At 42.9% G+C, this 16,769-nt stretch overlaps 1 protein-coding gene and 1 pseudogene across 3 annotated transcripts; both read left to right on the top strand.

Annotated features, from left to right (window-relative positions):
- The window catches only part of LOC115791921 (GTPase IMAP family member 8-like), a 263,474-nt pseudogene that overhangs the window by 77,267 nt on the left and 169,438 nt on the right, over positions 1-16,769 (top strand).
- Positions 11,553-14,088, top strand: LOC115791935 (steroid receptor RNA activator 1-like). 3 transcript variants are annotated; one of them, XM_030746239.1, is made up of 7 exons: positions 11,553-11,712; positions 12,538-12,645; positions 12,718-12,804; positions 12,878-13,041; positions 13,284-13,392; positions 13,529-13,657; positions 13,775-14,088. In XM_030746239.1, the coding sequence occupies exons 1-7, from the start codon at positions 11,688-11,690 to the stop codon at positions 13,807-13,809; spliced, it is 657 nt and encodes a 218-aa protein (XP_030602099.1). In that variant the 5' UTR covers positions 11,553-11,687; the 3' UTR covers positions 13,810-14,088. The 3 variants fall into 3 exon arrangements, with proteins under 3 accessions (XP_030602099.1, XP_030602097.1, XP_030602098.1); XM_030746237.1 differs by having other exon boundaries at positions 13,529-14,088; XM_030746238.1 differs by lacking the exon at positions 12,718-12,804 and having other exon boundaries at positions 13,529-14,088.

The raw sequence follows: 16,769 nt of genomic DNA, 5'->3' as shown, positions 1-16,769 counted from the left end.
CCCAGGCCCCAGACCCCACGCCCCGAGCCCACAGAGAAGACCGGCCAATCCGGCCAAGGCCAGCAGCCATCACCCCAAGCACCCCGGCCACACCCCAAGACCGTAAGGCAGCACCCACCCAAGCCCCCCACCACCACCAACCAGGACAAGCACACGGACGCCACAAGAAGGCAGCCGCAAGATTCCAGTCCCAGGGGCTATCGGACACACACGGGCCCCGGGAGTCCACCCCAGACCGCCCGCAAAGCACACCAGGAGCAGAGCCCTCAGCCAACCACCCCCGCTAAGTAATGGAGTTGATAAAAACTGACTACCCAGGGTTGAGACCAGGAAGCAGAGTTGCAGTCTTACACGCCTCTCTGCAGCTTCTCTCCTCCTGCCATCCCCCCAAAACCCCATCCCCATAGAGTCGGTGCCTGCTCCCAGACCACCAAACACCAAAGCTAAAATCAGCAAAAAGCTATTTAAGCATAAAAATTCAAAAACAATAAATAATACAGCTTCATCAACTGCACCAAAGAATAAAACAATTAAATGTGGATTGTTAAACATTAGGTCTCTCTCTTCCAAGTCCCTATTAGTAAATGATTTAATAATTGATCAACGTATTGATTTATTCTGCCTTACAGAAACCTGGTTACAGCAGGATGAATATGTTAGTTTAAATGAATCAACACCCCCGAGTCACAGTAACTGTCAGAATGCTCGAAGCACAGGTCGAGGAGGAGGATTAGCTGCAATCTTCAATTCCAGCTTATTAATTAATCAAAAACCCAGACAAAGTTTTCATTCTTTGAAAGCCTGACTCTTAGTCTTGTCCATCCTAATTGGGAAAATCAAAAACCTGTTTTATTTGTTATTATCTATCGTCCACCTGGTCCTTACTCAGAGTTTCTGTCTGATTTCTCAGACTTTTTATCTGATTTAGTGCTCAGTTCAGATAAAATAATTATAGTGGGTGATTTTAACATCCATGTAGATGCTGAGAATGACAGCCTCAACACTGCAAATAAAATTTTAGACATTCGAGAAAAAATTATTCATAACCATCTCAAAGATTATTCTTCATGTTCGGCTGCTTTCAGCACTGCTGGTATTTGTTTAGACTCTTTTGCTCCAGTTGATCTTTCAGAGTTAACTTCAATAGTTACTTCCTCCAAACCAGCAACATGTTTGTTAGATCCCATTCCTACTAGACTGTTCAAAGAAGTCTTTCCAATTATTGATGCTTCAATCTTAAAAATGATCAATCAGTCTTTATTAGTTGGCTATGTACCACAGACCTTCAAGGTGGCTGTAATTAAACCTCTACTTAAAAAGCCATCACTTGACCCAGCTGTCTTACCTAATTATAGGCCAATCTCCAACCTTCCTTTTCTCTCAAAGATTCTTGAAAGAGTAGTTGTAAAACAGCTAACTGATCATCTGCAGAGGAACGGTTTATTTGAAGAGTTTCAGTCGGGTTTCAGAATTCATCACAGTACAGAAACAGCATTAGTGAAGGTTACAAATGATCTTCTTAGAGCCTCTGACAGTGGACTCATCTCTGTTCTTGTCCTGTTGGACCTCAGTGCAGCTTTGATACTGTTGATCATAACATTTTATTACAGAGATTAGAGCTTGCTATAGGTATTAAAGGTACTGCACTGCAGTGGTTTGAATCATATTTATCTCATAGACTCCAATTTGTTCATGTAAATGGGGAGTCTTCTTCACACACTAAGGTTAATTATGGAGTTCCACAGGGTTCTGTGCTAGGACCAATTTTATTTACATTATACATGCTTCCCTTAGGCAGTATTATTAGAAAGCACTGCATCAATTTTCATTGTTATGCAGATGATACTCAGCTTTACCTATCAATGAAGCCAGATGACACACATCAATTAATTAAACTGCAGGAATGTCTTAAAGACATTAAGGCCTGGATGACCTCTAATTTCCTGCTTCTAAATTCAGATCAAACTGAAGTTCTTGTACTCGGCCCCACAAATCTTAGAAACATGGTGTCTAACCAGATACTTACTCTGGATGGCATTACTTTGGCCTCCAGTAACACTGTGAGAAATCTTGGAGTCATTTTTGACCAGGATATGTCCTTCAATGCACATATTAAACAAATATGTAGGACCGCTTTTTTGCATTTGCGCAATATTTCTAAAATTAGAAACATCCTTTCTCAGAGTGATGCTGAAAAGCTCATTCATGCATTTATTACTTCTAGGCTGGATTATTGTAATTCATTATTATCAGGCTGTCCTAAAAGCTCCCTGAAAAGCCTTCAGCTGATCCAAAATGCTGCAGCTAGAGTACTGACAGGGACTAGAAAGAGAGAGCAGATTTCTCCCATATTGGCTTCTCTTCATTGGCTCCCTGTTAAATCTACAATAGAATTTAAAATTCTTCTCCTCACATACAAGGTCTTGAATAATCAGGCACCATCTTATCTCAAAGACCTCATAGTACCATATCACCCCAACAGAGCACTTCGCTCTCAGACTGCTGGCTTACTTGTGGTTCCTCGGATACTTAAGGGTAGAATGGGAGGCAGAGCCTTCAGCTTTCAGGCGCCTCTTCTGTGGAACCAGCTTCCAGCTTGGATTCGGGAGACAGACACCCTCTCTATTTTTAAGATTAGGCTTAAAACTTTCCTTTATGATCAAGCTTATAGTTAGGGCTGGATCAGGTGACCCTGAACCATCCCTTAGTTATGCTGCTATAGGCCTAGTCTGCTGGGGGGTTCACATAATGCACTGTTTCTCATTCACCTTATTTACTTTGTTTATACTCCACTCTGCATTTAATCATTAATTGATATTAATCTCTGGCTCTCTTCCACAGCATGTCTTTCTCTCCCCTCAGCCCAACCGGTCACGGCAGATGACCCCCCCTCCCTGAGCCTGGTTCTGCTGGAGGTTTCTTCCTGTTAAAAGGGAGTTTTTCCTTTCCACTGTCGCCAAGTGCTTGCTCATAGGGGGTCGTTTTGACTGTTGGGTTTTCTCTGTATTATTGTAGGGTCTTTACCCACAATACAAAGCGCCTTGAGGCGACAGTTTGTTGTGATTTGGCGCTATATAAATAAAATTGAATTGAATTGAAATTGAATCAGTGGGAACCAGAAAGATTCAAATTCATCCAATTGGTTTTTAGCAGAAGCAGACATTCTCTCTAAGCTAACATGATCTAATAGTAGATTTCTGTATTGAGTAATACACAGTTTATTTTTTGATTTCCAGTTCATGAGGATAGTTTTCTTAGCAATGCACAAGGCAGTAAGAACTATGTGTGATATATATGACTCCATCGATAATTCATTAACGTCACCTAAAATACACAGTCTGGGGGAAGTTGGAACACGACGGCTAAACCATGTAGATAAGTCTTCGCATATCCTCTGCCAGAACTTCTGAACAGGAATACAAGACCACAGAGCATGCATATAGTTCTCCTCTGAATTGCTTGTGCAGTGGGTGCATATGTTTGAGTGTGTAAGGCCCATTTGGAACATCCTTTGTCCAGAATAGTGCATTCTATGGAGAATTTTATATTGTATAAGTTGTAATTGGGAATTTTTAGTCATTTTGAAGATATTTGAGCATATTTCTGTCCAGAAGTTTTGGTCCGGGCTGATAGAAAGATCACCTTCCCATTTTGTAATCAGGAGGGAGACTGAATCATCAGTTTTTAATAATAATTTATATAATTTTGATAACAATTTGGGGGTACAGAGGTTTAGAAGTTCAGATACCCATGTAGGTATTTCTAAATTCAGTTGATTGAGATTAAATTTTCCCTGCAGGATAGATTTCAGTTGTTGATATTCGAGAAATCTACTGTTGCCCATTCCATATTTTAATATAAGTTCATGGAATGTCATAAGGTTTCCATCTTGGATAATATGTTCTAACTTATTTATCCCTTTATCACGCCATAACGGAAAATTCAGCATTTTCTTTTTCTGACAAATATCTGGGTTGTTCCAAATGGGCGTTAATTTACAGGGGATAAGTGAAGACTTAGTTATTTTTAAAAATTCCCACCAGGCTGACAGAGAGGTGTTAATACTAAGACTTTTAAAGCAGTTATGATGCTTAATACTGGGGCTAATGAAAGGTAGATCTGAGATTTTTACTTTTCCGCAAAGTGCCTGCTCTAAATCCAACCATGGGTTGTCTAATGAATTTGATTTGATCCACTTTGAAATGTACTGCAATCTACTGCCTAAGAAATAGAAATAAAACTTTGGTAGTTCTAGACCGCCATAGTGTTTTGGCTTTTGTAAAGTTTTCAAACTAATTCGCGATGGTTTGTTTTTCCATAGGAATTTTGAGATGTTTGAGTCTAGTGACTTAAACCAAGCAACAGAAGGTTTATTAGGGATCAGTGAGAATAGATAATTAATTTTTGGTAAAACCATCATTTTAATGGTGGCAACTCTCCCCATAAGTGATATAGGTAAACTATTCCAACGTGATAAGTCATCCTCTATTGTTTCTAACAGGGGGATATGATTTAATCGTACCAAGTCTGAGAGCCTGGCGGAAAAATTGATGCCTAAATATCTAATATTACCTGATTTTAGTGGAGTCCTGGAGGTATTCTGAAAGTTACAATTCAAAGGCGAAACTGTTGATTTAGCCCAATTGATAGAGTAATCTGATATAGATGAAAACTTATCTATTAGTGAGATTGTCTTCAGAAGAGAGGATTGTGAACTCCCAAGGAAAAGTAATACATCATCAGCATAAAGGCATATTTTATGATCTGTATTTTCAGTTTGAATCCCTTTAATATTTGCATGTTGACGTATTGCTGCTGCAAGCGGCTCAATAAAAATGATAAAAAGTGAGGGAGAGAGTGGGCAGCCCTGCCTGGTGCCCCTCTGCAGATTAAAGCTTTGGGAAATAATATCATTTGTCCTAACACGTGCATTTGGAGAGCTGTATAGTGTTCTGATCCAGTTTATAAAGGATGAACCAAATCCAAATTTGTGTAGGACCGCTAATAAAAATTTCCAGTTTACCCTATCAAATGCTTTCTCTGCATCTAAAGATATAATTGTGGTTTCTAATTTGTTAATAGAACAATAGTCTATTACGTTTATTAGTCTGCGTGTATTATTGGCTGAATGTCGACCCTTGATAAAGCCTGTTTGGTCTGGATGTATAATAAGTGGAGTAATATTTTCTAATCTTCTGGCCAGGACCTTGCAAATTAATTTAAGATCTAGATTAATAAGAGAGATTGGGCGGTAACTAGATGGGAGTGTGGGGTCTTTGCCTGGTTTAAGAAGCAGGCTAATGTTAGCAGAGTTTAAGGTTGGAGATAAGATGTGATCATTCTGAATCTGAGTCACCATTCTGAAAAAAATGGGAGCTAGCTCAGACCAAAATTCTTTATAAAACTCGGCTGGAAAACCATCTGGGCCTGGGGCTTTATTATTTGGGAGATGCTTTAAGGCTTCCTGGAATTCAGACATTGAAAGTGGTAAATCCAGAGCTGCAACCTGTTCCTCATTTAGTTTAGGTAGATTTATATTGTTAAGAAATTCTTCAATGGTAGCATCAGATGGATTAACCTGTGATGAGTATAAGGCTTCATAAAAATCTTTAAAAGAGTTATTTATTTGTTGTGGGTCATGAGTAATGTTACCAGTTGAATCTTTAATGGAATAAATAGCTGTTTTTTCTTTGTTTAGTTTTAACTGGTTGGCCAGAAATTTTCCAGATTTATTTCCATGTTCAAAGTTTTCCAAATGCAGTCTCTGCAACAAAAATTGTGTCCTTTTATCAATTATTTCATTTAACTCCAGTTTCAGTTTCCTCAGGTTTTTAATTATATGTTCTTGTGGTGAAGTAGCACAGGCTGTTTCTAAAGATTTAATTTTCTGTTCTAATTCTAACACAAGTATGTTTTCTTTATTTTTCCTATGCGAGCAGTAAGATATTATTTTGCCCCGCATTACTGCCTTTCCTGCTTCCCAAAGAACACATGTTGGTATTCCTGGCAGATCATTATGTTCTAAATATGTTGCCCACTGTTTTTTGAAATAGTTAATGAAGTCTTGTTCTTTAAGTAATGATGTATTAAATCTCCAGTTCCTGATTGGTGGTGTGACTCTCTTCTGTGTCAGAGACATAGACACCAGTGCATGATCACTGATCATGATAGGGTGAATCTGGGTGTCTGTAAAAATAAGTTTTAAGACACACTTTAAAAGCATGCAGAGTCAAAGCTGGCCTGACATAAAGGGGCAACTCGTTCCATAGTTTAGGGGCTGAGAAAGCTTGGTCCCCCCCTTCTTAAGCCTAGTTTTAGGAACACTGAGAAGTAGCTGGTCTGCAGATCTCAGTGACCTAGAGGGAACATAAGGGGTTAGGAGTTCGGTGAGATATGATGGGGCCAGCCCATTTAGAGATTTAAAAACAAACAATAAAATCTTAAAATCAATCCTAAAACGTACCGGAAGCCAGTGAAGGGAGGCCAGCACAGGGGAGATGTGCTCAGTTTTAGGAGTTCTAGTAAGAAGGCGAGCGGCTGCATTCTGGACCAACTGAAGGCGTGAAAGAGAGGACTGGTTTATACCAACATACAGGGCGTTACAGAAGTCAAGCCGAGTGGAAATACAAGCGTGTATAACTCTTTCAAAGTTACTAAAAGATAAGAAGGGCTTGACCTTAGAAAGGAGCCTGAGATGGTAAAAGCCTGATCTCACCACAGAGTTTATCTGTTTCTCCAGCTTTAGCTCACAGTCTGTTTTCACACCAAGGTTATTTACTACGGGCCTTACATAAAGATCAAGTGGTCCCAGGTCCAATTTAGCAGTACCACTCGAACTACTGGGTCTAAGGATCATGACCTCAGTCTTACTTTCATTAAAATGTAAAAAATTTAAACCATCCAGGCTTTAATGTCATTCAGACATTCAGTTAATATTTTCAGAGAGCTGCCATCATTTCCTCTCAGGGGCAGATAAATTTGGGAATCGTCAGCGTAGAAGTGGAAGGAGATACCATATTTTTTCAAAATCAATCCTAGGGGAAGTAGATATAAAGAAAAAAGGATCGGCCCCAAAACAGAACCCTGTGGGACTCCACATAAAAGCAGGACAGATGAAGAAGTTGAGCCTCCAAAACTGACTCTAAAACTTCTCTCAGACAGGTATGACTTAAACCACTTCAAAGATATGCCTTTTACCCCCACACAGTGCTCAAGGTGAGAAATGAGAATACTGTGGTCAACAGTGTCAAAGGCAGCTGTGAGATCTAAAAGCATTAAAATAACAGAATCCCCAGAGTCTGTAGCCAATAAAATATCGTTAAAAACTCTTAAAAGAGCTGATTCTGTGCTGTGAAATGCCTTAAAACCAGACTGAAACACCTCAAGGATTTTATTCGTATCTAAACATTTATGGTAAAATGTGAAAGTAAAAATCAGCTCAGAGTCTCTCTGAGTGCTGTGATGACAGGACTGATAATCACAGATACAAGCGGCAGAAATGAGCTTCCTCCAGAGGCTGAACTCTCCCGTAGAGCCGGTGAGGAATGCAGCCATTCAGGAGGGGCTCGGAGTAGAGCCGCTGCTCCTCCACATCGAGAGGAGCCAGTTAAGGTGGTTCGGGCTTCTGACTGGGATGCCTCCCGGGGGCCTCTTGGATGAGGTGTTCTGGGTGTGTCCTACTGGGAGGAGGCCCCAGCAAGACACAATGTCCATACAACAGAGTAAGGCACCGTAAAGTTCACCAGAAACTGAAGAACACACTCACAACTGCATGCCTCAAGGCAGTCATTAATGCTGTTAGCACAGGTAAACCCAGTGTCCACTTCAACCTGAGGATATCTCCATAATCTTTACCTCAGATCAGCAGTGATAAATACTGTAACTAACATTTATCTGGACACACACACACACACACACACACACACACACACACACACACACACACACGCACACGCAGGGGTGTGAATCTGATCAAACCCAGACCAGAGACACCAGCAGCGAATGGCCGAACTGGTTCAGCTGCACTCAGTCCAGTTGGTGGCTGCCCTCTTGTGGATGAAGATGTTTGTAGATGACACTGTGATCTGTAGAGAGAACCTGCAGAGGTGGAGGAGAGTCTGGAGAGGTGGAGGTATGCTCTGGAGAGAAGAGGAATGAAAGTTAGAAGCATGTGTGAATGAGAGGGAGGCAGGCGGAAAGGTGAAGCTGCAAGGAGCAGAGGGAGTGAAGATGGATTAGTTTAAATACCTGAGGTCAACCATCCAAAGACAGGAGAAGAAGAGAGTGTAAGCAGGGTGGAGCAGGTGGAAACGAGTGTCGGGGTGATCTGTGGCAGAAGGAGAGCAGCCAGACTGAAAGGGAAGGTTTCCATGATCACAGTGAGACCTGCTGTGATGGTTTGGAGACGGAGACTCTGACACAGAGACAGGAGGCCGAGCTGAAGATGCTCAGATGTTCACTGGGAGTGAGCAGGATGGACAGGACTAGAAATGAGTCCATCAGAAGGACAGCTGAGAGTCAGAGAGACTGAGAAGGTTTGGACATGTGCAGAGGAGGGAGGGTGGAGATACTGAAGATGGAGCTGCAGGTAGGAGGAGAAGAGGAAGACCTCAGAGGAGGTTCGTGGATGTAGTGAAGAAGGACATGCAGAGGGCCGGTGAGACAGAGGAGGATGCTGGGACAGAGGGAGGTGGAGGCTGATGATCCACTGTGGTGACTCCTAAAGGGAGCAGCTGGAAGAAGAAATACAGCAGTTATGAAGGAGGAGATAATCCACAGAGACCAAAGCAGCCTCTTGTGTCTCAGGCTGTAAACATTTAACATGGCAGTCTATGGGGACTGACTCACTGCTGCCTCTGCTGGACACCAGAGGAACTGCAGCTTTTGGCTCTGTGGGGTCACTCACAGCAAATCTCTGCACGCTGCTGCTCTCTCCTGTCAAACAGCAGCAGCGTTCAGTTCAGCTTTAATGATCATCTAAAAACTGCGTGTACAGAATCACACCTGACAAACAAGCTTTGGCCCAAAATCCTGCCTCATAAAACTTTTTCCCCCTGAAGTTGACCTTCTGCTGTCTCAGGGTTCCACATCTCTGATGATGATGGTTCTCACCTTTCTGAGAAGGTCTGGGATTGTTTCCCCCATCACACAGGAAGAGGAAAACAAAGCATGCTGGGAAAACGGAGCTGGACTTCAGTCTCAGAGAGAGGAGCTGCTCAGGACTGCTGCTTAGGGTTATCACCCGTCCCGTAAAATACAGAATCGTCCTTTATTTGGCAGTTAAATGTTGCGTCCGTATTGGGACGCCATTGGTTCGGTATTTTCTAAAATGTCCAATCCTCATTGCTGTCACACACACATCAACACTAAATGTAACAATTAAGCACAGAATAAAATACAGGAAGTACTAAGGCCAGCTGAATTGTTGTGGATCCTCTTATGACCCCCCCACCCCCGGCCTGCCACGGACCGGTGTTGCCTGCTGGCGCTGCTGTCACCGTTTCCTAGTGACAGACGTCACACACCCGCACATCCACGGCTGAACAGCGTCAGTGGGGATGAGTTTAAGGCAGAGTGGAACAGTTGTTGGTGAGTTTGTTGTGTGCGCACAGCGGGCTGTCTGATATCAGGCAGCATGGATCAGGAGAGCAACACTGCAGAGAGGTCAGAGGTCAGAAAAGCCAGGCATCAGTGTTGCAGTGCTTCATACCACAGTCATCTCCGCACACTGATTTGGTACAGAGTATTATGTTATTATTGATTCAGTTTGTTGTGCTTTAGCAGACTGTTGTGGTTGATTGATTGTTTAGTTGAGTCTGAATGATCATTAATTGAATATACCGTAGTATTAGTATACATATATATATATATGGCCATTGAAAGAACAGTAAACCTCTGATTCTTGAGACTTTGGCAAAATCATGTCCCACCAAAAAAGTGCAAATTCCATTTGCACACTAAATGTAAAAATTAATAAAACATAACTGGGGTTAATCTCTGAGAGATTTTGGCACAAATATTATGATTTTTATTTACTGATTTATATGATTTTATGATATGCAGGCGAGTCTATAATTTTGATTTGATGAAAACCTGTTTAAAATCTTTTTAAAATATGAAATATCTCAGAAAGGTGAAAGAGAAAAATGAAGAAAATGAAATGAAGTCAAAATCAAACTAAAAACTTGAAGGTTTTAGCAACATTTACTATAAATTTGTGGTCACTTAAAGTTTGTACCAAGTTTTTGTGAACAGATTTTTATAAAAAAGCAATAAAATCAGGAAACTCCATGATTAGTTATATTCCTGAGGGTTTTTCCTCTTCAGGGTTCACAGAGAGTCCCTGCAGCAGGAACAGGTCTGCTCTTTAAAGCTGCTGCTGTCGGGGCACCACATGGTGACAATTTTAACAAATACATAGAAAACAAACACATTTTTATAAAAGTTACATACTGCAGCTTTGAGAGTTACAATAAGTTCTCATTTTATTTAGTTCATTAGTGCACACTCTACACAAACACATCACATTAGGTGCTGCTGTCATGTGCTAGATCATACAGAATATCATTTACTAGGTTAATTGGGCAATAACTTGTGTGCAAGTTGTGTTTCATTGCACTTTGTTATATATTTGCATGTAATGCAGCCTTATTTAACAGCACTTTATAGGCAGCAATCTTTCACAATAAAAAAAAAAGTATTTAATTTTATGTATGACTAATTGCTTTCTTGATCACCCCTTTACAAAAAAAGACAACATAAAATGTGAGTCAGGTGACTCGGGCCATGTTGGTCCTGGTCCTGAGAAGCTGTGGTGGAGGTCCCTTATTTTCATTTGTGAAAGGTGGCGACTCCACTGCTGCTGCAGTTTGAGTTTGAAAAGATTTCAGAGTTCAACCAGCGACTGCAGAAAGCTTTGTTTGTTTGTTTGTTTGTTTGTTTTTTTATTTCTCTGTTACTTTCTCACTACGTCACAGTATCTATGACACAGTGGCCACGTGTCCGGGAAATGCTTCTATCGCGGGGCGTTCGTGACGCTCCAGGATGTTTCAAAATACAAAACCATTTCCTTCCAAAGTAAAAGCCTCAAAACGAAATAAATTAAGCTGAAAATTACACTCATTAATTTTGATCTCTTGTATTTCTGTACTTTTAATAACATTTGTGAAATCTGAACATAAATGCTCCTTGTTTGTTATGGTTGCTGGATGTAAACACGAAAAGTTTTAAATCTTAAGTTATATTTAATTTCTTAATTTTTAATCATATAACCTGACAGCAGGGCTGAGCCAGTAACAGCTAAATGTCAGACAATAACAGTCTGTCTAAACCAAAAAAGGTCCTGTTTAACTGTTTCAAATTAACTTTATTCTATCTTTTTTCTACCACTGGTCTATAGAATTATATCAGAATAGCTTTTATTTGTTATACACATACTTATCAAATAAATGCCACCGTATTTATACAGACCAGTGTTAGAAAGAAAGGTTAAATCAATAAAACTTTTAGTCGTATGACGCGCTCCAGCTTTTATTTTGAAATTCAGACCGGAAAGTATTCTCTGTGTTTTTACTTTGATCCGGATCCAGCGGCGTCCCGGTCCGCAGCGGGAGTCTGACCGAACTGTCCCTAAGCTTTCACACGGTTTGACTCCGCGGGGATCCCGTTAGCCAGCCTGCGGATCCAACATGGAGGACATGTACGTCAAACCCGGTGAGTTTCTCCTCCGGCAGCGGCTGGCTCCGGGCAGAAGGTTATCGGTGTAGCCGAGGTGGACGGTACCGATCCTGCCCGGTACCGATCCGCCCTCTCTCTCACAGTCACGGACTTCATTCAAAAATGTGTCCTTTTAAAGTTTGAGACTTCAGGCCATAAATAAGCGTGTTATAACCACCATCTTCGTCATTTCCGGTTATTAATGTTGCTGTTTTTCATTCGGCCTCCACGTCATGTTTCTGTTCCGGGATCTACAAACGCAGCTTTGACCTTTCACACGGCCGTTTCTGTGTGTCGGGGCTTCCTCCGGATCATAAAGCGCGGCGCCGGTAACCTGAGAGCCCGTTAATGAGGGCTGGTGCTGAGCTCAGCTGGCTCCAAGCCTCTCTGCCAAAGACAGTCTCACCGAACTTCATTCAAAAATCAGTTAATAAGTTTATGTTGATGTTTTCACAAACGGAAAGTCCTGATCTGGTAACACCGGAAATCACGTGATCAGTGAGCTAGAGCTCGATAAACAACCTGATTGATCCTCCTATTGTTCGACAGAAGTGTGTCAGTGTTACTGCTTTAAAGTACAGTGTAATGCACCACAGCTACTTTCACTATTGATTAGTTATTGATGACGTCAGACACCCCCCCTCCCGGGATAAAAAGGTTCAGTTTACTGTGTATTCAATAATTGATCTGGCTGATCATTATTGATCAAATGTGCATTTCTGTTAATGAACTGAGCGATTGAACAGGTCTAACCACGCAGCTGAGGAAGGTTAAAACACGTGTGTTTTTATACCTGCCCACCTTGAACTTGGCTGTTCTCAGGTAACCAGGAGCGAGGCTGGAACGACCCCCCTCAGTTCTCCTACGGCCTTCAGAAGGCCCACGGACCGCAGAGGAACCTCCTCAACAAGAGGCCAGCAGCAACCTCAGGTACAGTCAGCTGACCCACCTGCTAATCACACCAAAATTACACCCCATGCATATGATAACCTCCGTCTACAGGTGCAGGGCCCCCACCGACAGCCCCTCCCTCCTCCAACCCTTTAGCTCCACCTCCTTGTGGTGTAGCTCCACCTCCACTCTGCTCAGGTAAGGAATAGAAGGTTTCTAATCAGAGATCAGTAGCTGACAGCTGAGATGATCGATATGTGATTTCTCACAGCTGGACCTCCACCTGGGGGCATGGCCACACCCCATCCTCCTCACCTGGGACAAATGAGGAGCCAGAGAGAGGCTGGCATTAGCCAATCAGAGAGTGAGCCTGATGTCGGGGGTGTGATGCTGGTACTGAACGGAGCGCTCCGCGCCTGCAGACACTCTGTTAAAGTGAGCTTATATCCGTTACATCAGCAGGGGGTGCTGCCACGTCACAGTGAAATAACCTTTGACCCTGAGCTGAACCTTTATATTCATCAAAGAAATAACTAAATATTTTAAATCAGCTGAGGTCAGGGATCAGATTTTCACCTGCAGTACCAGATTTGGCCACTGGGAGGGGCACAAGTCATTTTCTCTTCCATTAACAGACAGATGTGTTTAACTCTGAGTGACCTTTGACCTGTCTGCAGGCTCAGGTGTGTAATGATGTGGCAAAGCGGCTTCACCTGATGGAGGACAGCTGGAGGTCAGGTAGGCTGAGCCTGCCCGTCAGGAGGCGCATGGACACCCTGTCTCTGGGTAAGCTGTTTCACTGCACACCTGTCTGATTATACACCTGCCTGGTTATACACCTGCCTGTCTGTCTATCTGATTATACACCTATATACCTGTCTGCCTGCACACCTGTCTGACCACTCACCTGCTTGTCTCTCAGAATTACAGTCAGGCCGCTGGGACTCGGCTGATGAGATCCATCGCGCCCTGATGGTTGATCATGTGACCGAGGTCAGCCAATGGATGGTTGGCATCAAACGACTCATTGCCGAAACCCGAAATCTGAGTCCAGAACTCCTAGAACCACTTCAGAAACTGAGAGAGCCAGAACCTGTCAAAGAGCCAGGAGAACCCCAGGACTCTTTAGAACTAGTCCATAAGGGGGAAGAACCTGCTGAAGACTTGGCAGAACCAGTCCAGGACCCCGTCTCCCAGTCCTAACTTTCCTGGACTCCTTGTTCTGTAATCCAAACCAGGAATTGCTGCTATAATTCTCACAGCTGTTTACTTCAGAAGGGGGTCTGCTGGGAACTCTGGACTCGGACTCTCTGGATTTTGAACTTTCCTGGACTGGAATGGGAGCTTTACCTGTGGGTGGACTCTACCTTGGACTTTCTCTGCACTGGCCCGTGGACTCTCTCGCTGAAACACCACCTCCCCCCGCGGTGCGCTGCCATGGCTCTGACCTCTGGCGTGTTTCTGGACTCGGGTCCTTGAAGTGGGGGAGAACCAGTGAGAGCTGGTTTCCAGTGCGGAGCGAGTGTGAAAGTGTTTGTCTCTGATGTGGGAATAAATCAGTTTTCTCTCTTTCTCTGTCTCCGCCTCTTTGATTCTCGAGGGTTGGTTGCTCTGTTTTAGGTTATGGAAACAAGCCCCCCCCCCCCGCGTGTTGAAGGCTGAGTTCAGGACTCCTTTACCTCTCTTCTGCTAACATGGCTCCCATTGCGGTCGGTTCCATGGTTCACGGTCTCACAGCTGGAACCGCTCGGCTGTGAGCTTGCTGACCTTACATCACATTAGCCTCCTCTGTACCTCCTCTGAGGGCTGCAGTTGAACGAATCAACTGGTACCCAGCTGCTACTCTGTTAGCACAGTACTGATACAGGCTGCAGCAGCTGTGCTGCCTCCAGTCTGTTTAAGCTCTTCATTTGTTTCTATTATCACTCTGTCCTGGCTCCTGATTGGTCGATGCTGCCAACATCGTTCCTGTGAACTCACTTGTAGCTAGATTAATAAATCCTGGCTTGACTAATTGAGTGGATGAACACCATGATGTGACCTCTTAACCTGACTGATCATGTTAGGGTAAAGTTGAGTTGATATTGTCCTGCTTTGTGTGCTTGTTTAATGGTCTTCTGCAGCGTTGCAATCATCCTTCTTGCAGCAAAGCTGTTTTTGTGTTCCTCAGATCTGTATCACCACCTCCTCTGATGATGTCTGATTGGAGTCAGCGGTGCTCAGCTCATCCATTTTGTACAGAAGAGTCAAACTCACCCTTTCACATGAAAGGCGCTTTGAGTGCTCATATCTGAGTAGAAAAGCGCTATATAAGAACTAGTCCATGAGATCATGAAGCAGAAAGTCTGAGCTAACAGACAGAGTTGATAAGCACCCGTCTCTGACTGGTTTTAGGTTTTGTCAGGCCAGCTAACACGGGGGAAGCTAACAGAGGGGAAGCTAACACAGGGAAAGCTAACAGAGAGGAAGCTAACACAGGGAAAGCTAACAGAGAGGAAGCTAACACAGGGAAAAGCTAACAGAGAGGAAGCTAACACAGGGAAAGCTAACAGAGGAAGCTAACACAGGGAAAGCTAACAGAGGAAGCTAACACAGGGAAAGCTAACAGAGGAAGCTAACACAGGGAAAGCTAACAGAGGAAGCTAACACAGGGAAAGCTAACAGAGAGGAAGCTAACACAGGGAAAGCTAACAGAGGAAGCTAACACAGGGAAAGCTAACAGAGAGGAAGCTAACACAGGGAAAGCTAACAGTAGGAAGCTAACACAGGGAAAGCTAACAGAGGAAGCTAACACAGGGAAAGCTAACAGAGGGAAGCTAACACAGGGAAAGCTAACAGAGGAAGCTAACACAGGAAGCTAACACAGGGAAAGCTAACAGAGGAAGCTAACACAGGGAAAGCTAACACAGGGAAAGCTAACAGAGAAGCTAACACAGGGAAAGCTAACAGAGAGGAAGCTAACACAGGGAAAGCTAACAGAGGAAGCTAACACAGGGAAAGCTAACAGAGGAAGCTAACACAGGGAAAGCTAACAGAGGAAGCTAACACAGGGAAAGCTAACAGAGAGGAAGCTAACACAGGGAAAGCTAACAGAGAGGAAGCTAACACAGGGAAAGCTAACAGAGAGGAAGCTAACACAGGGAAAGCTAACAGAGAGGAAGCTAACACAGGGAAAGCTAACAGAGAGGAGCTAACACAGGGAAAGCTAACAGAGAGGAAGCTAACACAGGGAAAGCTAACAGAGAGGAAGCTGGCTGTGGACGTGCTTCATAGTTGGTTTGATGATTAACTGTTTATAAGAGAAGACCTGAAGACAGTGAGTCTGAGTCAGCCTCGGTGAGCAGTGCTGGACATGTTTAGGGCAGGGCCTTTTAGGAGAAGTTAGAACATATTTTCTATATCTTTTTTCCAACTTTATTTATCAAGGTGGGTGTTTACAGAACAAAAACAACATATACCATCTTCACATGTCAATGTAGAATAATTCTGCATATAACAGTTATACAGTGCAAAGAAATAGCTGCATTGGGTAAAGGAAAGAAAAGAGAATGCTGGGGGGTCAGAGGTCATAAGAATACATTCAGCGCTGCACATTTCTCAGTAGTTTTATCTCTTTTGTGTATCAGAGTCTTTAATTGTCTGAATGTATTGTTTGACCTCATTCTGCAAAGCAGTGAGGCATGGTTTCAGAGTATTTACATCAGTGAGTGGTATTTTTTATCAAGTAGCCAGAGTTGGTTTTTGTGTGCAGTTTTTAAAGAGGCCAAACAAACTTTCTTCAATGACGTGCAGAATCCTGCAGACAGAAAACAAACTGAAGCTGCAGCCATGAAAAGGCTGAACCAATGAATATTCTTCTTCACAGAATCAGTAGAGACCAGATAAATATGTTCATAAATAACACATGACAGAGCTGTGGTCCTAACAGATCAGGCTTCTGCAGTACTCAAATCAGACCAGCAGGGGGAAGCAGAACACCACACTCATCTGAGTGGCTGCTGCAGGTCCATAAATGTGTGGAAACCTTTCTGTGTTTTCCTGTTTGCAGAATCACAGTAAGTGAAGTCATGTCTGCGTTTAACTAAATATTGTGTGAAGCTTTTAAGAGTTAAAGCCAGTTACTGATCAGCATCACGGCCACGAGCGAACCCTTTCCTCACTGT

The sequence above is a fragment of the Archocentrus centrarchus genome, chromosome 14 (assembly GCF_007364275.1).
Source record: "Archocentrus centrarchus isolate MPI-CPG fArcCen1 chromosome 14, fArcCen1, whole genome shotgun sequence".
Lineage (NCBI taxonomy): Eukaryota > Metazoa > Chordata > Actinopteri > Cichliformes > Cichlidae > Archocentrus > Archocentrus centrarchus.
Note: the sequence above shows the minus strand (reverse complement) of the source record. Positions and strands in the feature narration are given on the sequence as shown.